At 42.6% G+C, this 17,881-nt stretch overlaps 1 protein-coding gene across 1 annotated transcript in view; it reads left to right on the forward strand.

Annotated features, from left to right (window-relative positions):
* PHACTR4 (phosphatase and actin regulator 4) overlaps nt 1–17,881 on the forward strand; it is a 49,488-nt gene that overhangs the window by 10,785 nt on the left and 20,822 nt on the right. Inside the window, exons 2-5 of the mRNA XM_040979705.1 lie at nt 10,546–10,719; nt 11,235–11,315; nt 12,507–12,671; nt 14,143–14,535. Of these exons, the coding sequence (XP_040835639.1) occupies nt 10,546–10,719; nt 11,235–11,315; nt 12,507–12,671; nt 14,143–14,535 (813 nt within the window). The remainder of the gene's footprint in view (nt 1–10,545; nt 10,720–11,234; nt 11,316–12,506; nt 12,672–14,142; nt 14,536–17,881) is intronic.

A 17,881-nucleotide genomic window follows, 5' to 3' on the forward strand; every position in this document is an offset into this window, starting at 1 on the left:
TAATTATATGATTTTTACAATTGTACTTATTTATCTGGCGGGGTGGGTGCAGGGGCGGGGGCTGAAGAAGACAAAGAGATAGGCCCACAGAGATAGATCATTCCATCTACAGATGTGTTTCCCAAGTGCCTGTAACAGCTGAGGTGGAGCCAAGCTACATCCAGGAGCCTGGAACTCAATCTGGGTGATAGGAACCAAAAAACTGAAGCCATCACTTCCTGTCTCCAGGGTGTGCACTGACAGGAAGCTAGACTCAGGAGTGGAGCTGGGACTCAAACTCAGGTACTCTGACATGGGATGCAGGTGTCTCAGGTGGTGTCTTAACCACCAGGTCTGAATTCAGAATTGTAAATAATATATTAAGAAGCATACATATGGCCCTGGACACCATTCTGGTTATAATAACAACTATATAATAGTGTAGGGGCAGGTGTTTGGCACCACTAATGAGGCCCCTGCATCTCTTATCAGAGAGCCTGGGTTTGAGTCCCATCTCTACTTGAGATTTCAGCTTCTCACTAATGTGCACTCTGGGAGGAGCACATTGTGACTCAAACACTTCCAGTCCTTATTTACCTGAGATCCAGACTGAGTTTTAGGCCCTTAGACTCAACCAGGGTAAGTCCCAGCCTGTGGGGGAATTTGAGGATGAAACCAGCAGATGGAAAAGTCTTTGTGTCTCTGCCTTTAAAATAAAAGTGAAAATAAAGAAACAAAAGGAATATGCATCAAAATAGAATTTGATAATGAGACTATTCCTGTGCGAAAGCCTCCCCATAATTTGGTTTTCCAAGACCGGGGGCATCTGACCCATGGGCCATGTAAGGCCTCCAGAAGCATCAGATCCTGCTCTGCCAGCGGAGCCTTAGGCCTAATTTTCAAGTTGGTAATTTTGTATAACCCACAACTGATGTTATAAATATCCAAATAGCCCTTGGCAGAAGAAAAGTTCCCTGCCCCTGGTAGGCAAACCTTGAATAGATCTTTCCAAGGATTGTATTAATCTTCCACTTTGGTTACTTTGTCTGTTTGAAAATACATTTGGACTTAAGTAGGGAGGAGTGCCTCTCCATTATGATTGAATTCCTTGAAGTTTCCATCCTTCCCCTGTAGGACCTTGGGTAAAATCCAGTTTTTATGATTTTCTACTTCTTTGGGGACCTTTTTCTTACGTCCTTGATCCATCAGTGCTCCCTTTATTTAGGATTTGTTTGTTTCAGCAGTCACCCAAGCAGACAGTGAATGGGTCTTTGTCAATGCTTTGTATTAAATCAGTTAAGGTGTTGCTCTTGGGTGACTGGAGGTTGAGTTTCCAGAGTTCCCCCCACCCCCGCCCCAGGCTGGCCTCCACCACAAGTGCCTAAACTGTACTTTGGCACTGTCATTCTTTGTATCTTAGCAGCAGCATGAAGAATCTGCCTGAACTTGGAACAGGATTTTAACAAATACTGTACCGAATGATGCAGACTCCTTGTACGGGTTGACTGTACTAATGAAAAAGGGAGAAGCAGTAATCTCATGTTAATATAGTGTACAATAACGGTCTAAATCCTTGCTACATCCACTTTATGCACAAATTAATTCCTTCTTAAAAAAAGTGAACAATGCACTGATGAAGTACCTAACAAAATTTAAACAATTATAACTAGATGACAAATTTGCTCATAGAGAGCTTTAGTAGGAAACCTAATTTTAGAATCTGTACCCTCTTTTCATTTTTATATTGAGTAGTATATGCATGTAATATACGTATCACCTTTAAAGTATAATACAATTAATAAATTAGCATAATTTATTAAATTTTATATAAAATAGAAATTAATACCAATCACATAAATTGTTGAGAATTAAATCAGATAAGTGCCAGCTTCATAAATTGTATTACCAAAAAAAAAGTCTTTTATTGTGAAACCAGGTAAAGAAAGGACATATAGGGTAATATGAACAAAAGAATCATCAACTTTGAAGTTCAAGAGATGCCTTTTAATTGTTTTTATTATTATTATTGTTATTGTTGTAAAGGCAGATTTACAAAGAGAAGGAGAGACAGAGAGAAAGATCTTCCCATCAAATCTTTCACTTCTCAAGTGGCCGCAATGGCCAAAGCTGAACTGATCCAAAGCCAGGAGCTAGGAGCTTCTTCTGGGTCTCCCACATGGGCCATTCTCTACTGCTTTCCCAGCCACAAGCAGGGAGCTGGAAGGAAAATGGAACAACCGGGACACAAATCAGTGCCCATATGGGTTCCTGGCACATGCAAGGTGAGGACTTTAGCCTATAGGCAACCGCGCCTGGCCCAAGATTTGATTTTAAATGCTAGCTCTGTCCCATAAAGTTTAGACAAATAGGAAGCAAGAAAAATGAAACATACAAAGAAAAGCAATCTACAGCGTGTGGAGAGGGGCAATGAAATAGCACACATGAATGCCAAAACTGGTAGGAGAGGGAGGGATTGTGAGGAAATGAGGCAAACCACAGCTTGGGATGCCCATGTCGTATATTACAGTGCCTAGGATGAAGCCAGCCAGCTACCCCGCTGCTAATGCATCTGAGAGACAGCAGAGGGTGGGCAAAGTGAGAGATCCAGACACGGTTCCAGGCTTTAGCATAGCTGAGTCCCCAGGTGGTACAGTCCTGTATGGACTGAGCCAGCATTTGGAAGGTCTCTGTTACTCTGCCCTTCAAGTAAAATAAGTTTTAAAAATAAATAAATAGAAAGTGCCAAAATTAACAAAATGAAAAACTGGTTCCTAATTAAAAATACCATACCCAATAAAAATGTAAAAAAAATCAGAAAATAAAATAATCCTTGGGTCCAGTGCGATGGCTTAGTTGGCTAAATCTCCTCTTGCATGCACCAGAAATCCATGTGAGGGTCAGTTCGTGTCAAGGCTGCTCCACTTCCTGTCCAACTAGCTGCTTGTAACCTGGGAGAACAGTCGAGGATGGCCCATAGTCTTGAGACCCTGCACCCATGTGGGAGACCCAAAAGAAGCTCCCTCAGCTCAGGTATGGCCATTGTGGCCCCTTGGGGAGTGAAGCAGTGCATGGAAGATCTATTTTGTTGTTGTTATTGTTGTTACCTATTTTCTTTATTTTTGACAATCTTTACATAGTTAATTAGGGTAAAAACTTTCAAGGGCTACAGGAAAGTGGGTAAGACTATTATTTCCACATTCTCTCTTTTTTTCCCTGTATCTGGGGAAAAAGGGGAGCTAAAGGGAGAAGCCCCACCCAGCTTCCCACCCATCCCAGGTCCCCGATGTGGGGCATGCTCCGAGGGTCCTGCTCAAGTTGTTTTGATAGTTCAACAGTTCTGAATTGCTGCCAGTCTCACCACTCCAGGCAAGATGAAGTCATTGCAGAAGCCACTGATTGACATAGTCCATCTTAGAGTCTCTGTTTGCCCAGTTTTTCACTGCCAAGATCTTTCTATTTCTCCTCTCTGTAAATCTCCCTTTCCAATAAAAACAAATGAATCTTTAAAAAATAATAAACAGGGCCTGGTGCAGTGGCGCAGTGGTTAAGGTCCTCGCCTTGCACGCCCGGGATCCCATATGGGCGCCAGTTCTAATCCCAGCGGCCCCTCTTCCCATCCAGCTCCCCGCCTGTGGCCCGGGAAAGCAGTCAAAGACGACCCAAGGCTTTGGGACCCTGCACCCGTGTGGGAGACCCGAAGAGGCTCCTGGCTTCAGATCGGCATAGCATCGACCGTTGCGCTCACTTGGGGAGTGAATCATTGGACGGAAGATCTTCCTCTCTGTATATCCGCCTTTCCAATAAAAATAAAAATAAATCTTTAAAAAAAATAATAAACAAATTAAATTGTCCTAAATGAGATCATAGAATTTTAGGAGGAAATGAGGTAGTACCTGAAGAATAAATTACATAGAAAATATAAAAAACCGAAAATTGCTTCTTAAAAGTAACATTTTCTGTGGTCTACTGTTAACATATATACAGAAGTGAAATATGTGATCACAGCACAGAGGATAGAGTTAAGATGTAAGATTTTTGGGTCCGGCAGCATGGCCTAGTGGCTAAAGTCCTCGCCTTGAACGCACCGGGATCCCGTATGGGCGCTGGTTTTGTTTCTTTAATAACACAAAAATCTTACATTTTTTTTTAAGATTTATTTATGTTTATTGCAAAGTCAGATATACAGAGAGGAGGAGAGACAGAGAGGAAGATGTTCCATCTGATGATTCACTCCCCTGGTGGCCACAACAGCTAGAGCTGAGCCAATCTGAAGCCAGGAGCCTGGAGCTTCTTCTGGGTCTCCCAGGCGGGTGTAGGGTCCCAAAGCTTTGGGCCGTCCTCTACTGCTTTCCCTGGCCATGAGCAGGGAGCTGGATGAGAAGTGGAGCTACCAGGATTAGAACTCACGCTCATATGGGATTCTGGCACTTACAAGGCGAGGACTTCAACCGCAACACTATATCTCACCGGGCCAAGGAAACAAATATTAACATGATTTGTAGTAAGTGAATGATGCATAGAACAAATGGAGACTTCTAGAAACTAAATAGCAAAACAGTAGACTGAAACGTAACTATCCAGTCAAAACGTTAACTGTAGGTTGAATAAACACTCTAAAACACTACTGTGGGGACCCTGTGCAATAGCATAGCAGCTAAAGTCCTCGCCTTGAACATGCCAGGATCCCATAATGGTGCCAGTTCTAATACCAGCAGCTCCACTTTGCATCCAGCTCCCTGCCTGTGGCCTGGGAAAGCAGTCAAAGACGGCCCAAAGCCTTGGGACTCTGTGCCCATGTGGGAGACCCGGAAAAGCTTTGGGGCTTCTGACTTCGGATTGGCTCAGCTCTGGTGTTGCACCTGTTTGGGGAGTGAGCCATCAGATGGAAGATCTTCTTCTCTGTCTCTCCTCCTCTCTGTGTATCTGCCCCTCAATAAAAATAAATGAATCTTTAAAATAATAATTAAATAAATAGACCTTTAAGGAAAAAATACAGTTGCTTGGCCAGCATTAAGTTGTATAGGATAAAGCCGGATCCTGTTAAGAGTATCCCGTATGGGTACCAGTTTGTGTCCCAGCTGTTCCATTTCCAGTCCAGCTCCCTGCTAATATTCTTGGAAAAACAGCTGAAGATGAGCCAACTGTTTGGGCCCCTGCCAACCACAGGGGAGACTTGGAAGAAGCTCTTGACTTCTGGCTTCTGGAAGATTCTCCCAACATCCCAGCTCTGCCTTTGTTATCCCATTTAGGAAGTGAAATTGCTGTGGAAGATTCTCTCTCTCTCTCTTTCGCTTTCCCTCTCTCTTTCTTTCTCTTTCTCTTTGTGAATGTTGTGTGTCTCCCTCTCTGTATAAATTTTTCCCTTTCAAATAAATATTTTTTAAAAATAATATGTGTCAAACTAAGTAGAAAAATCAAGACAAAATTGTCTCTGAAACAATAGAAGGAAATTTTGTAATCATAGAAGGAGGATGATGTAGTATTTCTAATTTTGTACATGTTTAATAACAGCTTCAAAGCAAAACTAATTTAAAAAAAAGACCGTTTCCTTAGTTTGGATGTTAACATATCTCTTTCAGTAACTGATATATAGACAACAAATCAAAGAATATTAGTGTTTTATATAATGCAATTTAGCTAGTTTGTCTTAATTGGTATATTTAGCATGCTGCACCCAGCAATTGCACAATACACTGCTTCTCAAGTGCACACGAAACATAACATAAACCTAGACAAATTTAACTGAAATTTTTCTCATTTATTTTTTATTTAAAACTAAGCAACAGAGAGGACTTCACAGTTCCTTTGTAGGAATACCTTCTTGAGTAGGAGTAGGGGGACTTGGAATGGCAGTTTTCTCTAAAAGAATGTTTCCTTCCATCTGTTTTAACATTCATGAGGTTTACAGGTAATCTAGAGTTGAGTTTAACAACCCCGGTGACTGTAAGAATCACTTGGAATGATTTTTGAAAACAGATTTGAGGGTTCTACATCCTGAATATTACATATTTTAAAAAGCAGTTGGGCCGATTCCAAGTATTTGGACAGATTTAGAACCCCGTGAGTTTACACTTCGTCATGGAGGGAAAGGAGTGAGAAATATAAGAATATGAATGAAGGATTTAAGGATAAGCGCTAGGGCAGGGCTTGGGGTGACTGAACCCCGTTGCACGTTTACACCTTGAAGGCGTTATAAGCTTGAACATCAAACACACTTGCTTAGGGATGTGAGGAAGCAAAGTCACTGCTCTCTGTTTATTATTCAATGACTTAAGAAAGCGGACTATTTTAAAAGTAGATTTTATTGTAAGTACGTCTTTACACATGCCTGTACTTTTATTTGTTGTTATTTAGAAGGCAGAGACAGAGATTTCCATCTGCTGGTTCACTCCTCAAATGAGTGCAAGAGCTGAGGTTGGTTCAGACTAAAGCAAGGAGCTCTACTCAGGTCTCTCTTATTGGCATCAGGGACTTGACTATTTAGCCATCAGCTGCTGCTTTGCAGGCTGTACACTAACAGGAATCTGGAAACAGAAGTAGATGTTAACCATTACTCCAAGCACCTGCCCTTTGCACAATGTACTTTCTAAGAGAAGCAGATTTTGTTTGAGTTCATTTGTAGGCAAACTCAAATATATAGGAAAAATGCCATGATTTGTGTTGTCATATTGAATCAAGAAAAAGTTGACATCTAAATGTATTGCTCGGTATATTAAAGTTGAAATGAACTCAGTCATTGTATTGGAAGATGATGCTTGGGCCCAGCACCTTGGCCTTACAGCTGAAGTCCTCACCTTGAATGTGCAAGGATCCCGTGTGAATGCCAGTTCTAATCCCGGCAGCCCTGCTTCTCATCCAGCTCCCTGCTTGTGACCTGGGAAAGCAGTTGAGGACGGCCCAAAGCCTTGGAAGCCTGCACTCGTGTGGGAGACCCGAAAAGGATCTGGGCTCCTGGCTTCAGATGGGCTCAGCACTGGCCGTTGCAGTCACCTGGGGAGTGAATCATTGGAAGGAAGAGATTTCTCTCTGTCTCTCCTTCTCTCTGTATATATCTGACTTTGCAATAAAAATAAATAAATCTTGTAAAAAAAAAAAAAAAGACTTAAAGACTTTACAGACAGAAACTTCTCAATCTGTTTCTAAAGCTTTGGGACCATTTTTCTTTATAAAAATATCACATTGCATTAATACAACTTCATTAATACTGTTCGTAATTTTTATATGGATTTTATTTTTCCAGCTACTTCCAAGCAATAGTAACATTTCTGGGTGTGTTAGGATACACACTAAGTGGGTTAGCTAGACATTTAACATTTCGGTCCCCAGCCCAGCCCAGCCCAGCACAGTAGCCTAGTGGCTAACATCCTCACCTTGCATCTGCCAGTATCCGATGATGGTGCCAGTTCCTATCAGGGCTGTTCCACCTCCCCTCCAGCTCCCTGCTTGTGGCCTGGTAAAGCAGTGGAGGACAACCCAAAGCCTTGGGACCCTGCACCTGCTTAGGTGACCCAGAAGAGGCTCCTGGCTCCTGGCTTCAGCTCAGCATAGCTCTGACCATTGTGGCCACTTGGGTAGTGAACCATTGAATGGAAGATCTTTCTCTCTCTTCTCCTCTCTGTAAATCTGAGTTTCCAATAAAAAATAAATAAATCTTTTTAAAAATTAAAATAAATTACGTTTCAGTCCCTCCTATATTCTCAAGTAATGCTATTAAGAACAAATAGCCTCTGTGACTTAGCTAATTTCTGAGGTTACCTTGGTCTTTGTAAGCCTTACCATTAACTTATGTTAAGTAGTATGTTATCAGTTCTTCAGTTCTCATTGAGATTCCATAATTGACAGGATATCATTTTAATCAAAGCACAAACTTTTTTTAAGATTTATTTATTTATTGGAAAGTCAGATATACAGAGAGGAGGAGAGACAGAGGAAGATCTTCTGTCAATGATTCTCTCCCCAAGTGACTGCAACGGCCGGTGCTGCGCTGATCCTAAGCCGGGAGCCAGGAACCTCTTCTGGGTCTCCTACGTTGGTGCAGGATCTCAAAGCTTTGGGCCGTCCTCGACTGCTTTCCCAGGTCACAAGCAGAGAGCTGGATGGGAAGTGGAGCTGCCGGGATTAGAATCGGTGTCCATGTGGGATCCCGGCATGTTCAAGGCGAGGACTTTAGCCACTAGGCCACGCCGCTGGGCCCCAAAGCACAAACTCTTAAAAGTAATGCCATGTGCTTGACCCAGTGCTGCTCCTGGGTTCCATACCATGACACAAGTGAGGGCAAATGACAGAAGTTGTGATGTCTTTGACAGCTAACCTGTGAAAATATGGCCCAGGCTGTGGCATTGTGGAGGAGTGGATTTTGCTGATGTCTGCAATGCTGGCATCCCCTATCAGCACAGTTTAAGTTCCAGCAGTTCTGTTTCTGCTCCAGCTCCCTGCTGATGTGCCTGGAAAAACAGCAGATTTAGCTGAAGTACTTGGGCTGCTGCCACCCACATGGGAGACCAGACATGCTTCCAGGTCCATAGCTTTAGCTTGGCCCAGTCCCTGCTTTTGTGACCATTTGGAGAGTGAACCAGCAGATGGAAGATCTCTTTCTTGCCATCTCCATCTCTCTCTCTTTGCCTCTAGAGTAAAGAAATCTGTGTTTTAAAATAATGAAAAATAGAAATATGGTCCAGAAATTCTGGTGTATTTCATATAAAGAATTAAAATAGTTGAGATCCTAGAATGAGGCATGTGAACTAAGAATGATTGTGTCCAGTCACACAAGCTATCACATTTAGTAGTAATCTGGAACTTACTTTGTACATAGCAAGCTCATCAACTCAGCACTTATCACCATGATTATTCTAATAATTAGAATTATATCAATGTAGCCTTTTTTTTTTTTTCTTTCAGTGGTTTTGCCAAAAGAAAGTCTAGGGCTTCCATTTGTCCACTGAAAAAAGGGTGACATTGGCACTGTTTTCTTTAAAAAAAAAAAAAAAAGACCTTGTTCTTTAGATAATTCCCCAATTAAAATATATCTATAATATTAATATTTTCTTCTATGATTTATTTGAAAGGCAGAGTGCTAGAAGGGACGAGACAGAGAGAGTAATTGTCTGTCCAGCTGGTTTATTCCCCAAATGGCTGCAAGAACCAGAACTAGGCCAGACATTCTATCCAGGTCTCCCATCTGAGTGGCTGAAACAGAGATACTTGGGCCTCAGTCACTGCCTCCTAGGTGTCTCAGCAGGAAGCTTGTTCGAACTCAAACCAGGCACTCCCATATGCCACAGTGCTGCCCAAAAGAATGTATCTATTTCTTTATTTGGAAGCAGTGACACACACGTGAGGGAGCGGGGATCTTCCACCATTGGTTAACTCCTCAGATAGCCACATCTCGTCTCCCACAAGGCTTGTGTCATCCTCTGCTGCTTCCATTAGCAGCCAGAACTCAGATTGTTGCTCTGCTGTGGAATGCTGGTGTTTGCAAAGGATGGTTTAACCTAGTGAGCTGCGACGCCTGCTCTTATTACCTGCCTCTTATTCCTCCTCCCCAAAGGCATTGCTTGTTTCTGCTGTGAACTGTATTATGTATTCCTTCATGCATTTCTGTGAACAAGAAGTCGCACTGTAGCTCCAGGATGGCTGTTCCACATAACTCTTTTTTTCTTCCCCTCTAGACTCCTCCAGAGAATCCTGGGACAGTAGGTGGAGTGCAAAGCTGTATTGTGTTGCCTTCCTGCTTTTTTGTTGTTGTTGTTGTTGTCTTCCTGCTTTTTCTTGTGTTATTATTCTTGGCCTGCCCTGGCTGCTCCTTTTTTTTGCCATTAAAACTAACTCACTGAGCCCTGCATGTGTGATCTTTGTGAGAGCCTCTTGGCCTTGCATTTCAGTCCTGCACATGTGTTATGTTAGTTAGGTTTTGTGTCCAGTTCTTAATTTCAGGATTGTCGGGAATCTCACCTCTACTTTGCCCAGAACAATTTCCTCCGTTTAAAGTACTCATTCTAGTGCCTTGGATCCCATTTCAATACTTCCTAGTGCTGCAAAACTTCCTAGGGTCCTTTTTGTGAAGGGAGAAAATAATCTAATAAACAAATACAAGGAAGGTGTTAATACTTGAGCTATTTATATCTATACTTTTTAATTTATTTCTATTTGAACTATTTATGACCTGGGAAAGGCAGGGAGAAGCAATGTTTAGCAGATAATAATGATTCGCTCACTAATGGTAGTGTTTGCTGCTTTAATGATGGCTAATCTCATGCACATTAGGAAGACTTCCATGTTGTGTGAGTGTGTGCGCCTCCAAAAGGTGTTGAGCTGGTTCTGGTTATGTCAGTGAATTTTTGTCTTAAGATGACGTCAGCTTGGTTTGGTTCCTTTTCATCCTTAGGGATGTATTTGTCAGGGATTTTGATGTGTGGTGTCCATGTGATGTCAAGGAGTCTGTCTGCATGATGACCAGTGCTCTGACCCTTTCCAACTACCACAGGAAGAGGGGTGGGCCCAGTGGAGGTTATGCAGAAAGAATAAACTAGTTTCTGTCTTCCCTCTCTGACTCTCTCCATGCAACAGAAGAAGCCGGCCAGACCGCTGCAGATCCCGGCATGGTCATGGGCAGTTTGGAAGCTGGGGACACAACGCCTCCCACCAAAAGGAAAAGCAAGTTCTCAGGCTTTGGCAAAATCTTCAAACCCTGGAAATGGAGGAAAAAAAAAAGTAGTGATAAATTCAAAGAGACATCAGAAGGTGAGATACTAAGATTTCAATATGGGTTCTTGCTTTAAGAGTTTTGTATTTCAGAAATACCCTTTTCATTCTTCTCCCAAGCTTCTGTAATTGTATTAGGGGAGGAAATTTAATTAAAGCACCAAGTGATCATTCAGTGAGCCTTATATTTTATAGCTTCCTTCTCAGATTTGTGTTTTGATTGGATTAAAGTTAACTAGTGAATAGTGGGTGAACTCTGAACTGTAGCAAACCTAAGGTCCTTCTTCATTTCTGCTCTGCCCATTTCCCATTAACTCACAGTTCATCCATAAATTCCAAATTATTACAATCTCAATTAAGCTACAGTTATGTAAAGCTAGTGTTTTTGACTATGAATAAATGTTTTTAACTTTGAAATTCATTTCCCTATATTTTCATTCCTAAGAACAGAAACCTGAGCTACTTTATTTCTTTTACTCACGGAGTTAGAATGCTGTTTAATGTTAACTTTTATCTGCCAAGTTTCTGAGTGCTGTTTTACAATTTAATGTTAGTTCTAGAACGGAAAATATCTATGCGCAAACCCAGAGAAGAGCTGGTTAAAAGAGGGGTTCTGCTGGAAGACCCTGAGCAAGGTGAGTTTCATGAGTGCCACGTGCTTGTCTCTGTGCACTTCCTCTTCATCTTTGGTTCAGTGTAAGTATTTGGATATTTTTTCCTATTTATTACTATTGATTTATTTGTTTTCATTGGAAAGTAAGTTGACAAAAAGGAGAGAAAGAAAGCTCTTCCATCCACCGGTTCACTTCCTAAGTAACCGCAATGGCTGGAGCTGAGCTGATCCAAAGCTAGGAGCCCAGAACTTCCTCAAGGTCTCCCACAACGATGCAAGGTCCCAAGGCTTTGGACCATCCTCCACTGCTTTCCCAGGCCACAAGCAGGGAGCTGGATGGGAAGTGGAGCAGCCAGGATGCAAACCGGCGCCCATATGGGATCCCAGCACATGCAAGGCAAGGATTTAGCCACAAGCCTACCACGCACCAGGCCCACCTCTATGGTTTAATGTAAGATTGAGAGGTGATTAATGAAGGATTCTTGGAACATTTCTCTGCTTTAACTTCCTCTGGATTGTGTCAACTGCTGTACTATTTGCAATTTCTGTTTTTGAACAAATTTGTCCCCATGTTCCTACTGTTACCCTACTTTAATTGTCCAAGCATCATGTTTTGATATTTCGACATTCACTACCAGTTTAATGTGAGGACCTTTTTTTTTTTTAATTGGAAAGGTAGAGTCACAGAGAGAAACATCTTCCACCTCTTGGTTCACTCCCCAAATGGCTGCAACAGTCAGAACTAATAACCAGTACCTTCCCCAGAAACATGTTGAATAATCCCAGACTTTTATATATGCTATCTCTTTTTCCTGAATTACCTTTCACAGTGTGCCAGGCTCTGCTTCCTCCAGAGCCAGTTCAGATAACACCTTCAGTGGAGCTTTCCTGAATTCATTCCCATACCCAAATGAATGATTTTTCCTTCTTCTAGCCATAACACTTCATTTTATAGCCCTTTACATTTAGCACTATAATTTCTTTTGTGTAACAATTCTATTCATTTGCCATATTCATAATAGAAAAGTATTTCCCACATAATTGACAGTCAGATGTTTATTGCAAAAAGGAATTATTTAGATCTGAAAGTCTAGATTCAAAGCAGCTGAAACAGAATGACAGAGCAAAGGCATAAAAAGATGATAAATCACTGGTCCCTCTCCCTGCCTGACCACATTGATTCCATCACTTTGCTACTTCTTCCCTCTAACAGGTGCTGAGGATCCCGGAAAGCCAAATTATGCCACATTAAAGAATGGCCATACCACCCCCCTAGGGAGCACTGGATCCTCTAGTCCAGTCCAAATAGAGGAAGAGCCAGCAGGCATAGCAAGTCTTCGGAAAGCTGTTCCCGAAGAGGATCCGAAGAAGCGACTTGGTAAGAAACTGGATTACTTCAGCTTAAGAGACATGAACTAATCATTCTCATTTGTCTCACGGACTTTCATAGAACAGGGTTAAATAAAATGTGAAGGAATTTGCATTTTCATTTAAGGATTCCTTAACTTCCTTCAGCTTTAAGTGGCATTTTACCCTCTGTCATTTATGCATTCATAAGATATCTAAATTTGTGATCTTCTGGAAAGAAAATTATGCTGAATAGCAGATTCTTGCAGGACTTTCTCAGTTTGCACATGCTCCTCCTCCACCCAAAGATTTTTTTTAAAAAAAGATTTATTCATTTATTGGAAAGTCAGATATACAGAGAGGAGGAGAGACAGAGAGGAAGATCTTCCATCCGATGATTCACTCCCCAAGTGAGCACAATGGCCGATGCTATGCCGATTCGAAGCCAGGATCCAGGAACTTCTTCCTGGTATCCCACACGGGTACAGGGTCCCACAGCTTTGGGCCGTCCTCGACTGCTTTCCCAGGCCACAAGCAGGGAGGTGGATGGGAAGTGCAGCTGCCGGGATTAGAACCAGTGCCCATATGGGATCCCAGGGTGTTCAAGGTGAGGACTTCAGCTGCTAGGCCACGCCGCCAGGCCCCCAAAGATTTTTTTAAATGTATTTTTATGAGAGACACAGAGAATTCCCATGCATTGCACTGCTTCATTTCCCAGATATTCTCAGTGGCTGGGACCTGGCCAGGCGAGTTGGGATCCAGGAACGCAAACTGTGTGTCCTGTGTAGGTAGCAGGACCTCGGTTACTTGAGCCTTCACTGCTGTCTCTTAGCATCTGCAGTCACAGGAGCTGGAGGTAGAAGCTCCAACGGGACACAGGCGTCTTAGCACTGGATTCCATCCAAGGCATTTTGCTGCGCCTCCTTCAGCAGCATGGCTTTTTTGTGTAAAATCGCTGCCATGAAAAGCCTCTCTTCCCAAGATTCTCTTACTGACATTCCTCAAGTGTGTTAAAGGTGGAAAAACTGGGCCTGGCAACGTGGCCCAGCGGCTAAAGTCCTCACCTTGAGTGCGCCAGGATCCCTTATGGTCGCCGGTTCTGATCCCAGCAGCCCCGCTTCCCATCCAGCTCCCTGCTTGTGGCCAGGGAAGGCAGTTGAAGACGGCCCAAAGCCTTGGGACCCGGCACCCGTGTGGGAGACCTGGAAATGGTCCCTAGATCCTGGCTTCGGATCGGCATAGCATCAGCCGTTGTGCTAACTTGGGGAGTGAATCATCAGATGGAACATCTTCCTCTCTGTCTCTCCTCCTCTCTGTATATCTAACTTTCCAATAAATAAATAAATGTTTTAAGAAAAAAAAAAGATGCAAAAACTGAGAACTCCACCTTTTAAATTAACCTATAAATCATTGATGGCATTGACTAATTTTCATAGATGTGTTAGCTTTTCCAATCTCACTTGTTTATTCTTTGTTTTTAAATCACCATCTGTTTTACACAGGCTCAACCGGAAGCTGGTCTAATTCTGAAGGAGAGTGTGTTCCTGAGAGTGTACCCAAACAGCCTTTATTTCCCCCCAAAAGACCCTTGTCTTCTTCCTATGAAGGAAATGAAGGACAAGCAAAGAATGCCTCTTCGGGCAGCATGGCAAGGTCCATCTCTTCCACTTCCACCTCTTCCATCAATGCAACACCTGCTGCCACCACAGCTGCCACAGGTCTGGCAAAGACTGCTAATGCCTTCATTACCCCTTGCCCAGCACCCAGGACTCTGACTTCTGCTCCCACCAGCACCAACACTACTAGCACCCCAAACCTTACTCACCCAGTCTCCACCAAGCAGCCTCCCATCCCTCCACCTAAACCAGCTCACAGAAACAGCAACCCTGTAATTGGTAAGTAAATCTCCAGGCTTCCCTTGTTTGGTTTGCTTGGTTTGGGATGGTGATTTTTACTGAGTAACTGTTAACAGTATTGCTATGGTCTGTGAAGAGTTTTCCCCAAAGGGGTCCTCAATGTGGAAAAAAAAAATCTGGAAAATGAGGCAGATGGCCATAACTAAAATTAAGTTCAGGTTTGGGGTAACTGATGTCTATTTTGTTAAAATGATGTTTCTAAGACATTATGTGTAGTTAGGGGTCTAAATATGTGAAGACTATAACAGGCATGAAGTTATCCGAAGCATTTACTTAAAAAATAATAATAATAATGCCATCACTTAACAAAGGCAAGACAAGCTTATCAAATGACAAGGCTTTTTCTTTTCCTTCATCTTTAAAAGTTATCTATTTATTTTTATTACAAAGTCAGATTTACACAGTGAAGGACAGACAGAGAGAAAGAATTTTCATCCGCTGGTTCACTCCCCAAGTGGCCGCAATAGCTAGGCTGAGCCAATCTGAAGCCAGGAGCTTCTTTCAGGTCTCCCACGTGGGGGCAGAGTCCCAAGCTTTGGGCCATCCTTGACTGCTTTCCCAGGCCACCGGCAGGGAGCTGGATGGGAAGGATGGGAAGTGGAACAGCCAGGATATGAACCAGTGCCCACATGGGATCTCAGCACCTACAAGGCAAGGACTTTAGCACAGGCTGCTGTACCAGGACCAGCAAGGTTTTTTCTAAACCACTAAGTCCCAAGTTTTTTGTTTTTGAAGTATTTTAATGGCAGAATATTTTTAGGAAATATTGTAGTATATCTGTTGTTCGATTTGAGTCTTATAGGTGTCTGATATATAGAATGATGGATCAGAATATGTTAAAATCTATTTTAAATTGCCACTGTCTTTCTTAAGCATAAACGAGTGCAGCAGATAAAAGGATGGTTTTATAAATGCTGGTGCAACTTGTGACTCAGTCTCTGGCATATATCTTCTTGAGCAACTGCAGAAGATATTATTTTAATGATTCTGATAAAATCTTGAGAAAGTCTAGAATGCACCTCTTGCATTAAAATGAATGATGATAAGGAAAACAGAGAAGGTAATTAGTTAAATTTTGCATTTACCCAAAGTCCTATGTAGAGCTGTTTACTTAAATGCATACCATCTTAGAGGAGTTTTGAAGAAACAGGACAGGAACAAAGGTTAATGCATACTTCAGAGCTAATGAAAATATGTTTTTTCAAGAAAAATAGTACTAAATTTAGTACTTCTGAAAATTCTTGTTAATGATTTAATGGTTGAATAAAAGTATGCTCATTAAATACCTAATGTCATCTCGTTGGCTAAAGTGACTAGAATCTTGAAAAGCAAGCTTAGAATATATTGTGAGTATGACAGGTTTGAGTAGCTTGATGAAAGCAAGGTGAAGATTATTATTGTCATCACCACCTCAGATGGGTGCTGCTGTCCTGCTGGCTTATCTCTGAGGAACCTCAGGAGCTTTCACACACTTATTTTCAAAACTACCTTGTGCCTTAGGAAACTGATTTTATCTGCTCAGAAAGATAGGGCAATGAGAACATACAGACCCTGTGACTCATTCAGGGCTGTGGTTAGTAAGAGAGAGAAACTGCCCATGAGTGCCTTGGGTCTCCCATTCGGACTGTCAGGCTCACCTAGAGGACTTGTTAAAATACAGAGGGCTGGACCTAATACGGTAGTCTGGTGGCTAAAGCCTGACATCCACCGGGACTCCACATGGATGCCAGTTCATGTCCTGGCTGCTCCACTTCCAATTCAGCTCCCTGCTTGTAACCTGGAAAAGCAGTAGAGGGTAACCCAAAGCCTTGGGACCCTGTGCCCATGTGGGAGACCCAGAAGAAGTTGCTGGCTCCTGGCTTTGGAGCTAAGTTTTACTGTTGGAGCCACTTGGGGATAAATTAGCAAATGGAGGATCTGCCTGTTTTTCCTTTTCTCTGTATATCTGCCTTTCTGATAGAAGAAAATAAACATTTAAAAACAAACAACAACAACAACAAATACAGTGGCCTGAGCCGTGTCCTTAGTGTTTCTGATTTTAGTCTGTCTAGGCTAGGACTTGAGACTTTGTATTTCCAGAAGATTCCCAGAGCTGCTGCTGCTATTAATGCAGGCACTGCACGTTGGTCCTCAGGTCTCCATCAGTGGTACTCCGCCTCTTTCGGCTGAAGGCGGTTCATTAAGTGAACGTGGAGGTATGACGCCCTGGCTTTGCTGCAGAGACTGGTCCTGACCAGAGCTGTGTAAATCCAGGCACCCAACATTGTCACCTAAGGGGTCGACAGCCATCTCCGACAGCTGCTGTCCTGGCTTATCTCTGAGGAGCCTGCGGAGCTTTCGCACACTTATTTTCAAAACTGCCTTGTGCCTGGTCCTCAGCAGAAGGACAAAGCAGGACCATTCATGGAGTTTTTTAAAGTTGGGTAGATTCAATCCCATTTTTTTGAAGGTTTTATTTTTATTGGATAGTCAGATATACAGACAGGAGGAGAAACAGAGAGGAAGATCTTCCGTCTGATGATTCAACTCCCCAAGCGGCCACAACGGCCGGAGCTGAGCCCATCTGAAGCCAGGAGCCTGGAACTTCTTTCGTGTCTCCCATGTGGGTACAGGATCCCAAAGCCTTGGGCCATCCTAGACTGTTTTCCCAGGCCATGAGCAGGGAGCAGGATAGGAAGTGGGACTGCCAGGATTAGAACTGGCGCCCATATGGGATCCTGGCACGTTCAACGCAAGGACCTTAACCACTATGCTATCGTGCCGGTCCCCGGTTCAGTCCCATTTCTTTCATAGCAATATCATGATCATAAATGATTTACTGAATATCAAGCCTTATTTGTCAGTCAGTCCTTAAGAAGGAAACTGAGATGGGTCAGAAATATTTGTGTGTGTAATGGACCATTAATTGTAATGATCCTTGAATTTCAAGTTTGGAAACCATTGCTTTAGAAGTACTACTGTTTTGGTGGGGATTATTGTTGTTGTGTTATTTTGAGATTTATTTATTTGTTAGGCACAGTTACAGAGAGGGTATGGAGAGAGATGGAGATCTCCCATCTGTTGGTTCACTCACCAGGTGACCAAAATGGCTAGGAATGGGCTAGGCCAAAACCAGGAGCTTCTTTCTGAGTCTCTTATGTAGGTGCCAGGGACACAAGGATGTGGGCCATCCTCCACTGCCTTCCCAGGCACATCAGTGGAGTAGCCAGGACTTGAACCAGTGCCATATGAGATTCTGCAGAGTATACAGACATATGCTCACTTCTTCAACATGTTGAGGTATATACCTTCTTTTAACTGCCAACAGTAACTTACCTTACCAACT

This window comes from Ochotona curzoniae, unplaced genomic scaffold (assembly GCF_017591425.1).
Source record: "Ochotona curzoniae isolate NIBS_2020 unplaced genomic scaffold, NIBS_Ocur_1.0 contig_3255, whole genome shotgun sequence".
Classification (NCBI taxonomy): Eukaryota; Metazoa; Chordata; class Mammalia; order Lagomorpha; family Ochotonidae; genus Ochotona; species Ochotona curzoniae.